Below are 19,776 nucleotides of genomic sequence, written 5' to 3'. Positions count from 1 at the left end.
CGAAAAATACAAAAGAGGAAAACAGAACATACATTCTCATATTTTTTTATAATGTAAAAAAAAAAAGTATATTGGGCAACCACTCTTTCATTGTTAAATTGGCATTTCTCCAACGCTAAGGAACCTAGCTACGTGATATATACTATATATTATATGGCTTTGTCATTAAGAAATGTATAAACTCAACGTGAAGGGCCTCTCAAATATTCGCAAAATCCATTGTATTAAGTGTGTTTCTATTATATATATATATATATTTGTTTATTTTATTTTCCCAAAGATCCAGTTTATTTTAGTATTGTTATAGCATATGGGATGAAAACGAAGCAAAAAGAAAAAAAGACCCAAATGAAATAAAATAAAAGATTAAGGAATTATTTATAAAGAACATGTCCCATGTGGCAAGGAAATGTCAAAAGAAGAATATCTAAAAGGGGTTTGATAAAATCCAATTCAACACCAATATGGAGACCAAAGATTATGAAGAAGACGGTGGAGAGAGAGACGAGGGTTTCACGTATTGACCTTCAATCACGGGATTCCACGTGGCGCCTTTCCATTCGTGGACCCCACGATGACGTGGTCGAGGTGTGTGTGCGCGAAAACTGAAAAACTCAGAGATTAGACTATATATTACCAACACAGAGCAATAGAGAGAGAGAGAGTTGTTGATCCAACAACGCGGTGCGAGTGGCCGTCCGAAAGATATAGAGAGAGAGAGAGAGAGAAAAAACGTGATTTCCTAATTTTTTCTTTTCTTCATTTTTCATTTTCATTTTTATTTTTATTTTCCCACTTTGCAATCTAAGCTGGCATTTATTTTTTCCTTCTCTCCAAAACACACCAACACTCACCGTTTTGTTCTTGTTGTTTCGTTAGCTCCCCCCGCTTTCTAGGGCTGCGAACCACCGAAACATTTTCCGAAAAATTAGAAAAAATTAGATTGATCGAAGAACAGCCAAATTTAAAAAAAAATTAAAAAAAAATTAGGAGCAGGAAAACGAAACGCAGAGAAGAACTGAATTGACAAATCCAGAACCTGCGAATCTCAATCTGGTAGATCTTGCTGCCATTTTTGATCGCATTTGCTGCAGCTGGAATTGCAGATTGTTTCTTCCGTTTCGTTTTTGATTTTTGTTTTGATTTTTTCTCCGGAGGTGGTTGGTTTGAATGGTGTTTTGGTCTTTCCCTTTTCGGAGGGAAATCACAATCGGAGGCTGTGGTAGGTAGTTGCTGGATCTGGTGAATGGTCATCGGATGAGAGAGGTGTTCATATGTTTCAAGGATCGAAAGGGAGAACGATGAAATGGGTTACATTGCTTAAGGACATCAAAGAGAAGGTTGGCCTCACTCAATCGCCATCCTCTGCTACTCCTTCTGCTTCTCCTCCTCCTCCTTCCTCTTCTTCCCGCGATAACAATGTCTTCTCAGCTTCGCAATCCTCTGCTCCGTCCCCTTCCAGGTCGCTTATATTTCTCCTTTTTTTTTTTCTTCAACTTTGTTATATCATTTTCTTTTTTAGGTTTATACAACTCTTAGTTCTGTGGTTTAGTTTGAGCAATGGCTTTGATTTGAGTGTTGCATTGGCTTGTAAACGCAGAAATTAACAAAAAGGAGAGAATAGAGAAAGGTGGTTGTAGTTTTTGTCTTTTCAACTGTGAAAGGATGGGATAGGTTTTGGTTAACGCAAAGCGTATACTTACATGATCCTAGTAGTTTCTGTTTGCCTCAATATGTTTCTCTTTTTTGAGGTGATGTTTATGTGAGTTGTAAGGAGCTGAGGATTGTTCTGAAATTAGTTTTTGCTATAGAAAGGGATAGCACTGGGCAGAGAAAAGCTTGGTTCTTAAATTGTGGTGCTCAATTTTTGTGTGTGTTTTTCGTATCATATAAATTACCATGTAGAATTTGCGGTGCATTTACTGGGGGACAGTTGTGTTTTTGTTGCACATTATATTGCCATTTTTTATGATAAGTTTTAACTTGTCCACATGGTTACTTAATTTGTTATCCTGTGTGAGAGTGTGCAACTAGCTTCATTTGGTTGACTTTTATTTTTCCTCACTAAATACTATTTATATTCTGTTACTAGCATTCCAGTTTTGTACTGGTGCATGGTGCAAATGGTGGTTTTGTTAGTTATTGAAGCTTAACGGCATGGTAAATCATTTTTACATCATGTGTAGCTCAGTTTCGGAATGGGGATTTTAATTTTAGGCATGTTGTCTTCTCTGCTTATTTAGTTATTTGCGGCTGTCAAAACGGTCATATTTATTGATTTGGAAGATTTAAGACTAGCAAGATGTTTAAAATGATGAAAACGCATCAGTTCTTAATTTCACGCATCCATTCATTGGTGAACATGTAAGCTGATGTTTGATTTTGTCGCCACATGGCAGCATAGCCATATTTCAGAACATTTCTCGCCTTCTGTTACTGATTGGTCTAATATTAATTATTCTGTATATTAAATTCATTTTATTTAATGCATCTAATTTCAAGTACTTACGTGTTTCATAATTGGAGAGAATTGATTTTAGTGGATTGTTTTTTATGATGTCATTTTTCGGTATGATGTTAGATGGGATGATGACCTTTTGTATCTTTAAATCAGGGACAAATATGAACTGGAATTGGACTTCAAGAGATTCTGGGAAGAGTTTCGGTCATCCAGCTCTGAGAAGGTTCTTGTTGTTGCTTAGTTTCTTTGATGTTTTCATGCAGATTCAACATGCTTTGGTTGATGATGATGCTTCCTCATATCCTTGCAGGAAAAAGAAGCGGCCTTGAATTTGAGTATAGATGCCTTCTGTAGATTAGTGAAGCAGCATTCTAATGTAGCTCAGTTAGTTACCATGTAAAGAAATACTTTCTCCTTAGCTTCGTTGCATTGCTAACCATAATTTATATGTAACATTGATGTTGTGATTGGATGGTAGGGGGAAATGTTTTGTTCTCAAGTAATTGAATTAATGGTTTTGTAGAATGATAACCCTAACATGCATTACACTGTCAGTTGGAAGTTGCAACATGCTTTTGTATGTATTTGCCTTGCTTGTCTATGGTGCAGTAATGCTACTTAGTACTTTTGTGCTTAACTGTTCTATTCCAGTGCTTTGGTATAAATAAGCATTGGTGGGGTTGAAAATAGTGATATGTAATATTTTTTTTAACTAAAGTGGGCTTAAAGTGGTAGCGCTCTTGGTGTTCAAATGAATTTTCAATATCTGGTTGATACATTTTCTGGTTCAAAAGACTAGAAGCATTTTATTAAAACATGGACAGTTTTTTTTGGTTGAAAGTGGAAAATTGTCTCATTCTATAATGTATAGATTTATAGATACCATCATCATGAAATAGACTCAAGAGCTGGTTCATGTCTTCTCATTTTCATTCTGAGGATTTTGAAAAATATAGATTGCATCTTTCGTGCTTAGATATATATGCTATTTTCAAAAATGCTAAATTATGTTATTCATCTTGGTGATTAGAGTTTATTAACTGACTTTTGGTAATGTTGATGGGGAACAGGTTAGTTGAGACCCATATATTCTCTTTTGTTGTGGGAAGAGCATTTGTAACAGACATAGAGAAGTTAAAAATCAGCAGCAAAACAAGATCTTTGGATGTTGCTCAAGTTTTAAAGTTTTTCTCGGAAGTCACAAAGGTCTGTCTTAGTCATTTTTTTATGATTTTTTTTTCCTGCTTATCTATTTGTTTTTAATATTTACAGAGATTCCCTTCTATGCAGGATGGCATCAGTCCAGGAGCAAATTTATTAACATCAGTGGGAATCCTTGTCTCTGGGGTATGCTTAAATCGTTTTGTGCCAAGTCATTATATTAGGAGCTATAGAATACAAGTTACTTTACTTACATAAAATACACAATTGTGTTTCCATCTGACATCTGTTCTTTGTTTTGATGGAAATATTAGTGTAATTAATATTGGTCTGTTATGCTATTATTCATTAGTGTTTAAGCAGTAGTTTTTATGTGTATATTTCTTTGCAGCCTATTGACAAACAGTCTCTACTTGACTCTGGGATATTTTGCTGTCTCATTCAAGTTCTCAATGCCCTACTCAATCCTGATGTAAACATTCGAAGGCCAAATAGTGCAATTGATCATGAAGAAAAACTCATATTACAAAAAGATTATGATGGTGAAGTTGGGCAAAATCGTCGACATGAGGTTCTGTTCTTTGCATCATATATCTTGAGTATCTATTCTTGTGTTTTACCACATGATTGGAGAACTAACAATTTTGTTTTAAGTTTTAAAGAGTCCCCCCTCCTTTGTTTATGACAACCTAAAGCTTAGCAGGCAATTGATAAATTGAATTTATTAGCATTTAATTATAGATTTTAATTATAGTTGTTGTTTTTATAAGCTCTATATATCCTTAGTAGAAACCCTTTCTGTAGAGCATTGACCATAAAGAAAATGACTTGGTTATGAGTAAATAATTGGGATAATCCAATATCACTTTTGTGCATTTTCTTAATTTGCATTTTAAAATATTCTGCTTATTCAGGTAGAGGGAAGTGTTGTGCATATCATGAAAGCTCTAGCAAGCCATCCATCAGCAGCACAGAGTTTGATAGAGGATGATTCACTTCAGTTGCTTTTTCAAATGGTTGCTAAGGGATCTTTGATTGTTTTTTCTCGTTATAAGGAAGGGCTTATTCCATTGCACAGCATACAACTTCACAGGCATGCTATGCAGGTAAAGTGTGGTACATTGTCTGCAGTCAAAATAGTAATGGACAATTGAAAATGATGTATAGCTTGAGCTGATTTTGTTCGTTTGATGGTTGAATATTTATGTTTTTGCTGCTTATAATTCTAGATACTTGGTCTTCTTTTGGTAAATGACAATGGAAGCACAGCCAAATACATCCGTAAGCATCATTTGGTATGTCATTTAACTTTCAAATTTAAATACTTTTTGTATGTCAAAGAAGTTGTCTTACAGAACTGATCTTGTATTATCATGCAGTTTATGTTTGTCTTTACCACTTTTATGGTATGTCAATGTTCAACAGCGTTTGTGGGCTAGTTTGAACTTTGAAATGATACATTATTGTGTTATGTCTCCTAGAATATAAGCTTAAATTATATATTATTATTACTAGGGGAAAAGAGGCACACTGTGTCTCTATATATCTATTTAAAAAAGAAAAAATAAAAGATAAAGATAATAAAAATTAAATAATAGTGGGTAGTTTACAATTGGAGTGTTTGCATGGTTTAGGGTAATTATAGGATAAAATAGTCTAAAAAAATGTGTACCAAAAATGGATTTCCCTTTTATTATATGTACAGAGTATATATGTATAGATTATTATTATTTTGCTTTTAGGCTTTGGCTCAAGGGGTGGGTTGGTGTACTTTTAGGATTTATTGTTGTAAAATGATCTCCTTTTGGTTTCTTTTCTTATAATCTCTTGAAAAATGAAGAGAAAACTGGTTTGCTATGCTATCACATGTTCTACTCTTTACAAGAAATCATATCACATTATCCTTTATACTATGCAATTACAAATATACAAAATGTGTTGTGGGTTTAAAAAGAAATCTCTAATAGAAATGCAGATTTGTTAATGAAGAGCAATAACAACCATAAGGTTACATCAAGCCCTTCCTCACAAAGCTTTAGGGAAGTGTGCTGGAAAAAAATGTTATAAACATGAGGTGGGGATGCTAACAATTTAGCTTTGGGGTAGAAACTATAAATAAATGTAAAGTAGTTGGTTAAATAAATTATAGGAGTTGCCCATACTCTTCTGGAATTGTCAATTTGGTTTTCTTGATCAGTTTGAATATTCATAAAAAAGACAAGGCAATTGGCCTATTTACATGAATAAGTTTGGCATTTGCTGTGAAATATGGCACTAGCCAGTTTATAACTTGTAGAAACATGTCTTCAGCAATCAACTCTCCAACACTATATGTTTGATTTCAACATAAATCTAGCAATCTTAACATAATCGTCTTAAAATCATAAACATCAATGCTGAAATTTTCTCGTTTAACAAAATACAGTTCTGAAAGTTGTCAATTTGTCATCTAGTTCTTGAAATTGTTGTAAACCAACCTATAACTCTAGTGTGCTCAATTCACATCTTAAAAAATATATAACTTTATTAAGAAATCATGTCTTATTGTTTGAGATTTGAAAGTATCTGTGTCCACTGACTAGGATGATGCTTGAGGTCTCTTATCAATCATAAAATTATTGTATGTGGCTTTGGTGCATTATCATTTTTGTAGAATATTGTTTATAGAATTCATTTTATGTTTTTGAAATTAATCCTGTGATGTATTTTTCCTCCATGCAGATAAAAGTTCTTCTATTGGCAGTGAAGGATTTTGATCCTGATTGTGGAGATGCTGCCTATACCGTAGGCATTGTTGACTTGTTACTCAAGTGTGTAGAATTGTCATATAGAGCTGGTAATTTTCAAATGTTTTATCTGAAGAGGAATGAATGGGGTTCCAATAAATGTAACAGTATCATTGGCTAAATTCTGGTTGAATGTACTACCTCCGGTACTAATTATAAGACCATTTCAACTAATTTACACTCTTTAAAAAAAATTACACTCTTTAAGAAAATTAGTTAATTTAGTTAATAACATTAAATTTGGCAATAATTTAAATCACTTTTCCAAAATTACCCGTAACATCTCTGAAATTAACATTTTATCTTTCCATTTAATCATTTTCCACCTGATTATTTAATGTTTGGAAGAAAGATATTTATGTGTCTATTTATCTTCTCCAATTCTAATAAGAGAAAGAGTTTTTATCCAATTAATTTCAAGCATTTATCATCTTTTGTCTAGAATAATTAATTAAATAAGGATATTTTAGAGAAAATATAATTAATACATCTCACAATTAAAGAGGGTCTTATATTAAGGGATAAACAAAAAAGTGAAAAGGGTCTTATATATAGGGGCAAAGGAAGTATTTCATTTTACTATGGGTGTAGCTAGCTAATTTTAAATGTCTGCCACTGTTGCATACTTCTGATTTCTTACATTGGTTCTGCAGAGGCTGCTGGTGTCAGACTTAGAGAGGATATACATAATGGTCATGGATATCAATTCCTGGTTCAATTTACTCTAAATCTGTCCAATATGACAAAAAATCAGGGCTTTCAATCTACTCATTCTGAGACGTTTGATGACCAAGATATTGCTTTAGATGGATCCCAAAATAGCAGAGGACAAAATTCCAATGAACAAGAACAGTCCTCCATTCAGTATCTTTCACCCACATTATCTAGGTTGCTTGATGTTCTTGTTAGTCTAGCTCAAACTGGACCAAATGAGTCTGCACATACTTATGGAGGTAAGGGTTCTAAATCTATTCAGAACAAGGGTGGTGGTCATAGCAAAAGTCGCACCTTATCTTCTGATTGGCTTGGTGATGAATTATGGGAGAAGGAGAATGATAAAATTAAAGACCTTGAAGCAGTTCAGATGATACAAGATATTCTCCTCAAAGCTAATAGCTGGAAATTGCAGGCTGAAGTATTAAATAGACTGTTTAAAATTTTTTCAGGCCACATAGAGAACTATAAGTTGTGTCAGCAATTACGAACTGTTCCACTTTTAATCCTAAATATGGCTGGTTTTCCTTCCAATTTGCAAGAGATAATCTTGAAAATTCTTGAGTATGCTGTGACTGTTGTAAATTGTGTTCCTGAGCAAGAGCTACTTTCACTCTGCTGTTTGTTGCAGCAGCCAATAACCTCAACATTGAAGCAGACAATACTTTCTTTCTTTGTAAAACTCTTGTCCTTTGACCAACAGTACAAGAAAGTTTTGCGAGAAGTTGGTGTTTTGGAAGTTATGCTAGATGATTTGAAGCAACACAGGATTTTGGGTCCAGAGCAACAAAATTTTAACCCGGACCTGTTGGAGAGAAAAAATAGCCCAAGCAATTTCAAGAAACATATGGACAATAAGGATGTTATTATTACTTCACCAAAGTTTATGGAATCTGGTTCTGGGAAGTTCCCTATTTTTGATGTTGAAGATACAATTGCTATTGCCTGGGACTGCATGGTATCTTTATTGAAGAAAGCTGAGGCTAATCAAGCTTCATTCCGCTTAGCTAGTGGTGTGACTGCAATATTGCCTTTTCTAGTGTCTGATGTACATCGTTCAGGGGTTCTCAGGATATTGTCATGTCTTATAATTGAAGATACCTCACAGGTTTGTTGACATTCTCTGAATTTTTTTTCTTTCTGATTTTAAATTTTGAATGGGTTTGAGCATTAATTGTCTCACAGTAAGCATGCCATTAATCAGAAGACAATTATTCTTGAATGCCCTGAATGTCTAGGGTATCCTGCCTACAAAATTACTCATGCTGTTGTTTCACTTGAAATCATCGTGATGATTATCTGATTGTAACTTTTACCAGGTTCATCCTGAAGAATTAGGTGTGTTGGTTGAAATTTTGAAAAGCGGCATGGTTACTGGTGCTTCAGGATCCCAATACCGGCTTTCCCTTGATGCAAAATGTGACACTATGGGAGCACTGTGGCGGGTCCTTGGAGTTAATAATTCTGCTCAGAAGGTTTTTGGTGAAGCCACTGGTTTTTCTCTTTTGCTTACAACACTCCATGGGTTCCAAAGTGATGGTGGGGACTTGGACCAATCTTCATTGAACGTTTACATTAAGGTGTTTACATACTTGTTGCGTGTTGTAACTGCTGGAGTATCTGACAATGCTGTTAATAGAATGAAGTTGCATGCAATTATATCATCACAAACTTTCATTGAACTTCTTAGTGAGTCTGGCTTATTGTGTGTGGAGCATGAAAAACAAGTCATCCAGTTGATGTTGGAACTTGCCCTTGAAATAGTGATTCCTCCTTTCTTAGCATCAGAAGGTTTGATAAAATCAAATGGAACTGAGAATGAGTCATCTCATAATCTTTTATTGAGTCCATCAGGTCCAATTAATCCTGATAAAGAGCGGGTTTACAATGCTGGTGCTGTTAGAGTTCTGATTCGTTCACTGTTGCTGTTTACTCCCATGGTGCAGTTACAACTTTTAGATTTGATTGAAAAGTTGGCTCGTGCTGGTCCCTTCAACCAGGAAAGCCTCACGTCCATAGGTATGTACTACATTGTTCATTGTTATTTGCAATTCTTTAATACTCACTTGATTTTTTCTGCTAACAATAGGTTGTGTGGAACTTTTGCTGGAAACAATCCACCCATTTCTTCTGGGTTCGTCTTCTTTACTTTCTTATGCATTGAAAATTGTGGAAGTCCTTGGTTCTTACAGGTAGGTTGCATATTCTTATTGCCACATTGTGCAAAAGTTATTGCATTTTAATATAATCTTCTATGTATATTCGGATAACAATATGTTTCTGTTGTTTAGGCTATCTGCATCGGAACTTCGTATGCTCCTTAGATATGTTCTGCAAATGAGGATGAAAAACTCAGGTCATATAATTGTTGAAATGATGGAAAAATTAATTCTTACGGGAGATATGGCCTCAGAAAATATTTCTCTAGCACCATTTGTGGAGATGGACATGAGCAACATTGGGCATGCTGCTATTCAGGTTTCCTTGGGTGAAAGATCATGGCCTCCAGCCGCTGGTTATTCATTTGTTTGTTGGTTCCAGTTTCGTAATTTTTTAAAATCACAATCAAAAGAATCAGACATTTCAAAATTTGCCTCTTCCAAGAAGCGCTCTGGTTCAAGTGGATTGCATGAGCGGCATATCTTAAGGATTTTTTCGGTTGGTGCTACTAACAATGATAATGCAACCTATGCAGAACTTTATCTCCAGGAGGATGGTGTTCTAACCCTAGCAACCAGCAACTCTTCCTTCTTATCATTTTCCGGTTTAGAACTTGAAGAAGGAAGGTGGCATCACCTTGCAGTCATTCACAGCAAACCAAATGCTCTTGCTGGGCTGTTTCAAGCTAGTTTTGCGTATGTTTATCTAAATGGAAAGCTAAGACACACTGGGAAATTAGGATATTCTCCATGCCCACCTGGTAAACCATTGCAAGTCAGTATTGGGACATCAGTTGGAAATGCTAGAGTTAGTGACTTGACGTGGAAACTACGTTCTTGCTATCTTTTTGAGGAAGTGCTTACACCAGGCTGTATTTGTTTTATGTACATACTTGGTAGAGGATATAGAGGTCTCTTCCAGGACACAGATCTTTTGCAATTTGTACCTAACCAGGCCTGTGGTGGTGGTAGTATGGCCATATTAGATTCTTTAGATGCTGATTCGACTTTGGCTGCAAATGGTCAGAGACTGGATGTTACCAGCAAGCAGGGAGATCTAAAAGCAGATGGGAGTGGAATTGTTTGGGATTTGGAGAGACTTGGAAACCTTTCTTTACAGCTTTCAGGAAAGAAACTTATTTTTGCATTTGATGGAACTTCTACGGAATTCATTCGATCGTCAGGTAGCTTTTCAATGCTCAATCTGGTTGATCCTATGTCGGCTGCTGCCTCTCCTATTGGAGGTGTGTAACTAACTTTTAAAAGTTACATGTTTTGTTGACTTCTTTCTCTTGTTGGAGTTGTTTCTTCAATCTCAGTTTTATTTTCATTTTGGGGATTGCAGGTATTCCACGTTTTGGACGTCTCTGTGGAGATATTTATATCTGTAAGCAAGGTGTGATTGGAGAGACTATCCGCCCTATTGGTGGGATGGAACTTGTTCTTGCTCTTGTTGAAGCAGCAGAAACAAGGGATATGCTGCACATGGCCCTAACTCTACTTGCCTGTGCGCTTCATCAAAATCCTCAGAATCTTAAGGACATGCAAACTTATAGGGGCTACCATCTGCTTGCGCTTTTTCTGCGTCGTAGAATGTCATTATTTGACATGCAATCTCTTGAGATCTTCTTTCAAATTGCTGCTTGTGAAGCTTCTTTTTCTGAACCAAAAAAGTTCGAGATTACTCATACTACTTTGTCTCCTTCTGCATCTCTGCCTGAAACCAGTATTGAGGATCATTTTTTGTCAAAGTTTAATGATGATAATTCTTCAATTGGAACTCATGGGGACATGGATGATTTCTCTGTGCAAAAAGACTCATTTAGTCACATTTCAGAGCTGGAAAATACTGATGTTGCTGCTGAAACTTCAAATTGCATTGTCTTGTCAAATGCAGACATGGTTGAACATGTTTTATTGGATTGGACATTGTGGGTAACTGCCCCAGTTTCAATCCAAATTGCATTACTTGGATTTCTTGAAAATTTAGTTTCCATGCATTGGTATAGAAATCATAATCTTACAATTTTGAGGCGAATTAACCTTGTTCAACATTTACTAGTGACGTTGCAAAGGGGTGATGTTGAAGTTCCCGTCCTTGAAAAACTGGTTGTACTGCTTGGGGTCATTTTAGAAGATGGATTTCTATCTTCCGAACTTGAAAATGTGGTTAGATTTGTGATTATGACATTTGATCCACCGGGGTTGACTCCACAGCGCCCAATTTTGAGAGAATCAATGGGTAAACATGTAATTGTCAGAAATATGTTACTAGAGATGTTTATTGATCTACAAGTCACTATTAAATCTGAAGAGTTGCTTGAGCAGTGGCATAAAGTTGTTTCCTCTAAATTAATTACATATTTTCTTGACGAAGCAGTTCATCCCACAAGTATGAGATGGGTCATGACTCTACTTGGTGTGTGTCTTACTTCCTCTCCAACATTTGCTCTTAAATTTCGTACTGGTGGAGGTTATCAAGGTTTAGTTCGGGTGTTACCCAGTTTCTATGATTCCCCAGACATCTATTATATTTTATTTTGCTTGATATTTGGCAAGCCAGTTTATCCAAGGTTACCAGAGGTGCGCATGTTGGACTTTCATGCCCTTATGCCGAGTGATGGAAGTATAACAGAACTGAAGTTTGTAGAGTTGCTGGATTCTGTGATTGCTATGGCCAAAACCACTTTTGATAGAGTAAGCATGCAGTCAATGCTTGCTCACCAAACTGGTAATCTTTCCCAGTTTGGTGCAAGCCTTGTGGCTGAGCTTGTAGAGGGAAATTCAGACATGGCTGGTGAGCTTCAGGGGGAAGCTTTGATGCACAAGACATATGCTGCTCGCCTTATGGGTGGAGAGGCTTCAGCCCCTGCTGCTGCAACTTCAGTTTTAAGATTTATGGTTGATCTGGCTAAGATGTGCCCCCCTTTTACTGCTGTTTGTAGGCGTGCAGAATTTCTGGAAAGCTGCATTGACCTATATTTTTCTTGTGTGAGGTTTGCTATCAGATAACCTCTCTGTATCTTTCATTATTTTTTGCATTACTTTGTATTTTCTGATTTTAGTTCTGACTATAATTGTTACCTGACTACTTACTTACCTGATCAACAATCCAACTGAAATGAGTCCTTTTTTTTTTATCGAATTAAACCTTTTGTGCCTGCAGGGCTGCACATGCTGTTAAAATGGCTAAAGAACTTTCTGCAGTGACAGAAGAGAAAACCTTGAATGATTGTGATGATACATGCAGTTCCCATAATACATTTTCTAGCTTGCCTCTGGATCAGGATCAGTCTGTCAAAACCTCCATCAGTGTTGGGAGCTTTCCTCAAGGGCAGGTCAGTACAAGTTCTGATGATATGGCTGCGCCATCAAACACTCTGGCTGGTGAGAGATCACAGACTAATCTCACTGTATCTGAGCTGGAGCCAAATAAATCTATCCATGAAGATATGCAAACTGTACAGAGCTTGGATGGTGATAATGCTGATCAAGGCTCTGTTGCTTCCAGTGCACATGAGTTCACCTTTCACAGTATCAAAGGCAATTTGGAAATTCTCCAACTGACAGATTCTCAGAGTTCAGCATCTTTTGCTGCACTGGATTCTCCCGATTTTTCAGAAAAGTCCAGTTCTAGAATTCCGCTTACACCTTCTTCAACACCAGTTGTTGCATTGACATCCTGGCTGGGAAGTGCAAATCACAATGAAGCAAAGTCTCCCTTAACTGCCACTCCTTCTTTTGATTCTTCCATGTCTGCTGTGGAATTTGATTCATCTTCAAATCCAAAGTCTAGTTCTCAAGTGCCATCTTCGGAAAATGCTTACTTTACTGTAACCTCAAAGCTGCTTTTGGACATAGATGATTCTGGATATGGTGGCGGCCCATGTTCTGCTGGAGCTACTGCTGTGTTAGATTTCATTGCAGAAGTACTCTCTGATTTTGTGACAGAGCAGGTCAAAGCATCACAGCTCATAGAGAACATCTTGGAAAGTGTTCCTCTATGTGTTGATGGTGAGTCTGTGTTAGTTTTCCAAGGCCTATGCCTCAGTAGATTTATAAACTTTCTTGAAAGGCGACTGTTACGAGATGATGAAGAAGATGAGAAAAAATTGGATAAGATTCGCTGGTCATCAAATTTGGATGCTTTGTGCTGGATGATAGTGGATCGGGTGTACATGGGTGCTTTTCCTCAACCTTCAGCAGTACTGAAAACTCTTGAGTTCTTGTTATCGATGTTGCAGTTGGCAAACAAGGATGGTAGAATTGAAGAAGCTGCTCCTGCTGGAAAGAGGCTCTTATCAATTTCAAGAGGAAATAAGCAGCTAGAGGCTTATATCCATTCAATTCTTAAGAACACTAATCGAATGATATTGTATTGTTTCCTCCCACCATTCTTAGTCAGTATAGTGGAAGATGATCTTCTTTTGCGGTTGGGTTTGCTTACTGAACCTAAAAAGAAATCGTCCTCAACTTCCTGTCAAGAGGATTCAGGAATTGACATAAGCACAGTCTTGCAGTTATTGGTTGCTCATAGAAGAATTATATTCTGTCCCAGCAACATCGATACAGATCTTAATTGCTGTCTGTGTGTGAATCTGATATCGCTTCTGGGTGATAAAAGACAAAATGTACAAAATATTACCATTGATGTATTCAAGTATCTTCTGGTACATAGGAGAGCCGCATTAGAAGACTTGCTTGTTTCTAGACCTAATCAGGGGCAGCAGCTTGATGTGCTCCATGGTGGTTTTGATAAGTTATTGACCAGAAGTTTATCTGAATTTTTGGAGTGGTATCAAAATACTGAGCAGGTTGTGAATAAGGTATTGGAGCAGTGTGCTGGCATTATGTGGGTGCAGTATATTGCAGGATCGGCAAAGTTTCCAGGAGTAAGAATCAAAGGCATGGAAGGTCGTCGTAAGAAAGAAATGGGAAGGAAATCTCGAGAAGCTGCAAAATTGGATTTAAGACACTGGGAACAGGTAAATGAGCGAAGATATGCGCTGGATTTAGTTCGTGATGCAATGTCCACTGAGTTAAGAGTTGTTAGGCAAGATAAGTATGGATGGATTCTACATGCCGAGAGTGAGTGGCAATGCCATCTACAACAACTTGTTCATGAACGAGGGATATTCCCACTAAGTAAATCCTCTTTCACTGAAGAGCCAGAATGGCAGCTTTGTCCCATTGAAGGTCCGTATCGAATGCGGAAAAAACTTGAATGCTGCAAACCTAAAATTGATACCATACAGAATATTCTTGATGGACAATTTGAATTAGACAAACCAGAGTTGTCTAAAGGAAAAATTGAAAATGGTCCTGATGCATCAGAGTCAAAACCTTATTTTCAACTGTTGACTGATGGTGGCAAGCAGAATGGTTCTGATGGTGAGCTGTTTGATGAACCTTTCTTTAATAAGTTGGATTGTGTCAAGGATGCTGTTTTTGATAAGAATGAATGGAATGATGACAAGGCAAGTAGCATGAATGAAGCAAGCCTCCATTCAGCACTTGAGCTTGGTGCCAAATCTAGTGCAATATCTGTCCCAATAGAAGAAAGCACACTTGGAAGATCTGATATGGGATCTCCCAGGCAATTTTCTTCAACGAGAACTGACGATGTTAAGATTGCTGATGACAAATCTGACAAAGAACTGCACGACAATGGTGAATACTTGATTAGACCTTTTCTGGAACCATTTGAGAAAATACGATTTAAATATAACTGTGAACGGGTTATGGGCCTTGACAAACATGATGGCATATTCCTGATAGGTGAATTCTGTTTGTATGTGATTGAGAACTTCTACATTGATGATTCTGGTTGCTTTTGTGAGAAGGAATGTGAAGATGAGCTTTCAGTTATTGATCAGGCTTTGGGTGTCAGGAAAGATATTACTGGCAGTGTGGATTTTCAATCCAAATCAACTTTGTCATGGAGCACACCAGCTAAATCATTGGTTGGGGGAAGGGCATGGGCCTATATTGGTGGGGCATGGGGTAAGGAGAAAATACATAATGGTGGAAACTTACCTCATCCTTGGCGTATGTGGAAGCTTGATAGTGTTCATGAGATTTTGAAGCGTGATTACCAGCTTCGTCCTGTTGCCATTGAAATATTTAGCATGGATGGATGTAATGATCTCTTGGTTTTCCACAAAAAAGAGAGAGAAGAAGTTTTTAAAAATTTAGTTGCCATAAATCTGCCTCGCAATAGCATGTAAGAATTATCTCCTTGGCAACAATGTTTTTGGTAGTGTATTTTTTAGTCACTTTTCTTTGTTTTTGTTTTGTTCTCCCTCCCCCCCCCCCCCTTCTTCTTTTCACCTCCCCCTCTATTTTTAATGCATACTGCAATTGCAAAAGCATATCTTTCGATATTATTGGTTGTTGTTGACCTTAGCATGTATGCTGCAATATTGATGATGAGTTGTGGCATAAAAACCAAAGGACTTGAAATATGTACAAACACTCTGGTGCTGTTCTTTATAGTTGTTTACCATTGCACCATACATTTGAGCTTTGCTTTTTTGTTTTCTAATTTGGTTCTCACAGCATTTTTTTTGGTGCATGTGTTGTTGGCAAATGTCTTCCCCCATTTCATGTTTTTTAATGTAATTTGTCTGCTTGTATCAGGTTGGACACAACTATTTCAGGATCCTCCAAACAAGAAAGCAACGAGGGTAGTCGTCTTTTCAAGATAATGGCAAAATCCTTTTCAAAAAGGTGGCAAAATGGAGAAATAAGCAATTTCCAGTACCTCATGCATCTTAACACCTTGGCAGGACGTGGATATAGTGATCTTACCCAATATCCAGTCTTTCCATGGGTCCTTGCAGATTATGAGAGTGAAAATCTTGATTTTTCCAACCCGAAAACATTTCGCAGGCTTGATAAACCAATGGGCTGCCAGACACCTGAAGGTGAAGATGAGTTTAAAAAAAGGTTGGTCTCCTTTAATGTTGTTTTATTTTTTCTTATGTTGCAATTTTTCTTTGATTTTATATGATGTGTTGTTTTCAGTCATGCTTTACCTGGGGATTATTTGTTAATTTATGCTGAGTTTCAAGAAGCAAACGGAAAAGTTAATATCCATTCAAAAAGAACTATAAATATGGGGCTCATGCTTGAATTATATTATCTAGGAAGCAGATGTAGGAACAATCTTTACATTTGCAAGAAAATTATTTAAAGTCATACACTTATCCCTAAACCAAGATATTATAATAATAATTAAATCATAGAAAAACAGAGTATTGTGACCATGGAACCCGATCTTAGAAGTTATTATCTCCTTCTGAAGCATCACATTAACCGTTTCATTCTTTATTAGATATGAGAGCTGGGATGATCCGGAGGTCCCGAAGTTTCACTATGGATCTCATTATTCTAGTGCTGGAATTGTCCTATTCTATCTTCTCCGCCTGCCCCCATTCAGTACAGAGAATCAAAAACTTCAGGGTGGCCAATTTGATCATGCTGATCGTCTTTTCAATAGCGTAAGGGACACTTGGTTAAGTGCTGCTGGGAAGGGAAACACTTCTGATGTGAAAGAATTGATTCCAGAATTTTATTACATGCCCGAGTTCTTGGAAAATAGATTCAATCTTGACTTGGGAGAGAAACAGTCTGGCGAGAAGGTTATCCTATTGCAAATATACTTTGCTATTTGTAATTCTCTGAGAATCAATATGCAGGTGAAGTGACTGGTAAACTTAATTATTATGGTGTTTCTTTCAGGTTGGGGATGTCATCCTACCTCAATGGGCCAAAGGTAGTGCTCGAGAGTTCATTAATAAGCACAGGGAAGCTCTTGAATCAGATTATGTCTCAGAAAATTTGCATCACTGGATAGACCTCATTTTTGGATATAAGCAAAGAGGGAAGGTGGGTGTCATATTTTGCAATATAGATACTTGTCCCTCCATGATTACTTGGCTGTTGTAATTTTTTAATCATATTATTACGTTGTTATTTTTTTCTCTCATTTCTATTGTTGAAGGTTTAGCTCTACAATCTAATGTCACTTTCTTTAATTGCTTACACACATTTAGTGGAAGGCTCTAATCTGGTTAGATGTAGGACATGGCCTTTTATGGACTCCCATGATAAATGATGTCTTGATGTTTTGTTTTACTATGAAATGTGGGGAGGGGGGGGGGGATGTTTTAATTTCTAGCACTGCACCACCTTCTGTATAATCCCAGTCTTATTTGCATCCTTTCTGTAGATTGTCTTAATGTGCAATATTAGAATACTGAATTGCATTAATTTGTGGCATTTAAAATTGTGCCATCTTATGCATTGTTACTTGAGTTGACAATCATGATTTTGTAGTGATCACCAATCTTTTATTGTTGATAAATTAAAAATCCTTGGCCCAAATTTCAATGTGTGCTTTTCGACATAGATTGACAATAATGACAGTAAACTGTGACATATCTTGATGATTAGGTCAATGTATAAGTTCTCAACAAATGTTCTAAATAGACCTTCATTTTCTATTAAGGAATATTTATTCTATTCTCTTCCTGATATCTTTTTTTTTTTTTTTTTTTTTTCCTGTATAATGGACAGGCTGCTGAGGAATCAGTTAATGTGTTCTATCATTATACATATGAAGGGAGTGTAGACATAGACTCAGTTACTGATCCTGCAATGAAAGCATCCATTTTAGCACAAATTAATCATTTTGGGCAGACACCTAAACAACTGTTCCTCAAGCCCCATGTGAAAAGGCGAACTGACCGAAAACTTCCTCCTCATCCCCTTAAACATTCCAGTCATCTTGCTGCACATGAGATTCGCAAAAGCTCTTCACCAATTACTCAAATTGTCACTCATAATGATAAGGTTCTCATAGCTGGAACTAACCATTTGCTTAAACCAAGAACATATACCAAATATGTTGCTTGGGGTTTTCCTGATCGTAGTTTGAGATTTATGAGCTATGAACAAGATAAACTTCTTTCAACACATGAAAATTTACATGGAGGTAATCAAGTTCAGTGCGCTAGTGTTAGCCATGATGGTCAGATTCTGGTTACTGGGGGTGATGATGGACTAGTTAATGTATGGAGAGTTAGCAAGTTTGGGCCCCGAGCCTTACGACACTTGAAGTTGCAGAAGCCACTTTGCGGTCACACAGCCAAAATTACGTGCCTTCAAGTTAGCCAGCCCTACATGCTTATTGTGAGTGGATCGGATGATTGCACTGTTATTATATGGGATCTCAGCTCCATGGCATTTGTGCGGCAGCTCCCAGAATTTACAGCGCCAGTTTCAGCAGTATCTGTTAATGATTTGACCGGAGAGATTGTTACAGCAGCTGGTATTCTTCTGGCTGTCTGGAGTATAAATGGGGATTGCCTGGCAATGATCAGAGCATCACAACTGCCATCTGATTCCATTCTCTCAGTGACAAGCAGTACATTTTCTGATTGGTTGGACACAAAGTGGTATGCAACAGGTCATCAGAGTGGAGCTGTCAAGGTGTGGCAGATGGTTCACTGCTCCAATCCAGATAGCTCCCTTAGCAAATTTGGTTCTAGTGGGATAAATCTTGGTGCAAAAGAACCAGAATACAAGTTGGTCCTGCGCAAAGTGCTCAAGTTCCATAAACATCCAGTTACTGCCCTTCACCTCACAACCGACCTGAAACAGTTTTTGAGTGGGGATTCAGACGGGCATTTGCTTTCCTGGACACTGCCTGATGAAAGTCTGCGAGGTTCATTGAATCAGGGGTGACACTGGTAATGAGGGTTCGTTCTGCTGACTTCAGCTTTTTGCCAGCCTTTAATTGTTGAATCCTAACATTGGCTTCTGAGTGGATCTCAATTGTAGAAAGATGGATTCATGTTGATAATTGGAGAGAATTGCAAAAGAATGCTGGCCAGATTGAAACAGAGCAAACAAGGTTGTAAGAGAAAAGATGCGAGCACAACTAAGATATGCGTGTAAGAGTACAAGGAGTTCACTTGGTGAGTGAAGCATCTGTGATGAAAGACGGATTGTAGGTGGAAAAGGAGAAAGCAAATGTTGCCCGCGGTCTTGTATTTTGGGTGACTGGCGGCGAATATTTTGATTTTGCCAGAGAAGTCTACTGTTTTTTCTTTGATGTAAATATGTGATTGTAGTGTGTAATTAAGTTGTATAGTAAAAGGCTAGTGGTGAAATGGATTGTGATTGCAATGATAGGCCCAATATGAGGTATGGTCGTGGGAATGGGATGAGTGCAATCCTTTCTCGGAAATTCTTTTTCCATTGGGGCATTTCTTTTATTGAGCCCCTCAAAGAAAACAAGGAAATTGCCTGTGATTTGTACATTTTTTCTGAATATTCCTCCCATTTAGTTATTTGCTTCTTGGCTGGCTCGCCTTTTACATTTGCAGTCTAGGAATAGGATCAATGTATTTGTAATCGTAATTTAAAAAGTTGCTTGCTTTCTCAGTTGTGGCTATCTCCTTCATGTTAGAGGCATTGAACAATACAA

General features: G+C 37.1%; 1 protein-coding gene across 1 annotated transcript; it reads left to right on the top strand.

Annotated features, from left to right (window-relative positions):
* The first annotated feature begins 655 nt into the window (after positions 1–655).
* Positions 656–19,639, top strand: SPI (BEACH-DOMAIN HOMOLOG A1). Its single transcript, XM_029274477.2, has 20 exons — positions 656–1,056; positions 1,158–1,462; positions 2,615–2,684; positions 2,772–2,857; positions 3,532–3,667; positions 3,752–3,808; positions 4,014–4,193; positions 4,537–4,728; positions 4,852–4,917; positions 6,344–6,458; positions 7,062–8,230; positions 8,442–9,141; positions 9,212–9,314; positions 9,414–10,525; positions 10,627–12,277; positions 12,448–15,504; positions 15,921–16,229; positions 16,618–16,924; positions 17,025–17,171; positions 17,862–19,639. The coding sequence occupies exons 2-20, from the start codon at positions 1,275–1,277 to the stop codon at positions 19,029–19,031; spliced, it is 10,815 nt and encodes a 3,604-aa protein (XP_029130310.1). The 5' UTR covers positions 656–1,056; positions 1,158–1,274; the 3' UTR covers positions 19,032–19,639.
* The last annotated feature ends 137 nt before the right edge of the window (positions 19,640–19,776 follow it).

Source organism: Cajanus cajan, chromosome 7 (genome assembly GCF_000230855.2).
Source record: "Cajanus cajan strain Asha chromosome 7, NIPB_CcT2T_4, whole genome shotgun sequence".
NCBI lineage: Eukaryota > Viridiplantae > Streptophyta > Magnoliopsida > Fabales > Fabaceae > Cajanus > Cajanus cajan.
This window is presented reverse-complemented; position numbering and strand designations above follow the sequence as displayed.

Coding starts and splice junctions, on each gene's coding strand:
- SPI (XM_029274477.2), top strand. CDS start 1,275: ATGTTTCAAGGATCGAAAGGGAGAACGATGAAATGGGTTACATTGCTT. Junction 2,858..3,531: donor GTAGCTCAGTTAGTTACCAT/GTAAAGAAATAC, acceptor GATGGGGAACAG/GTTAGTTGAGACCCATATAT. Junction 16,230..16,617: donor GAAGATGAGTTTAAAAAAAG/GTTGGTCTCCTT, acceptor ATTCTTTATTAG/ATATGAGAGCTGGGATGATC.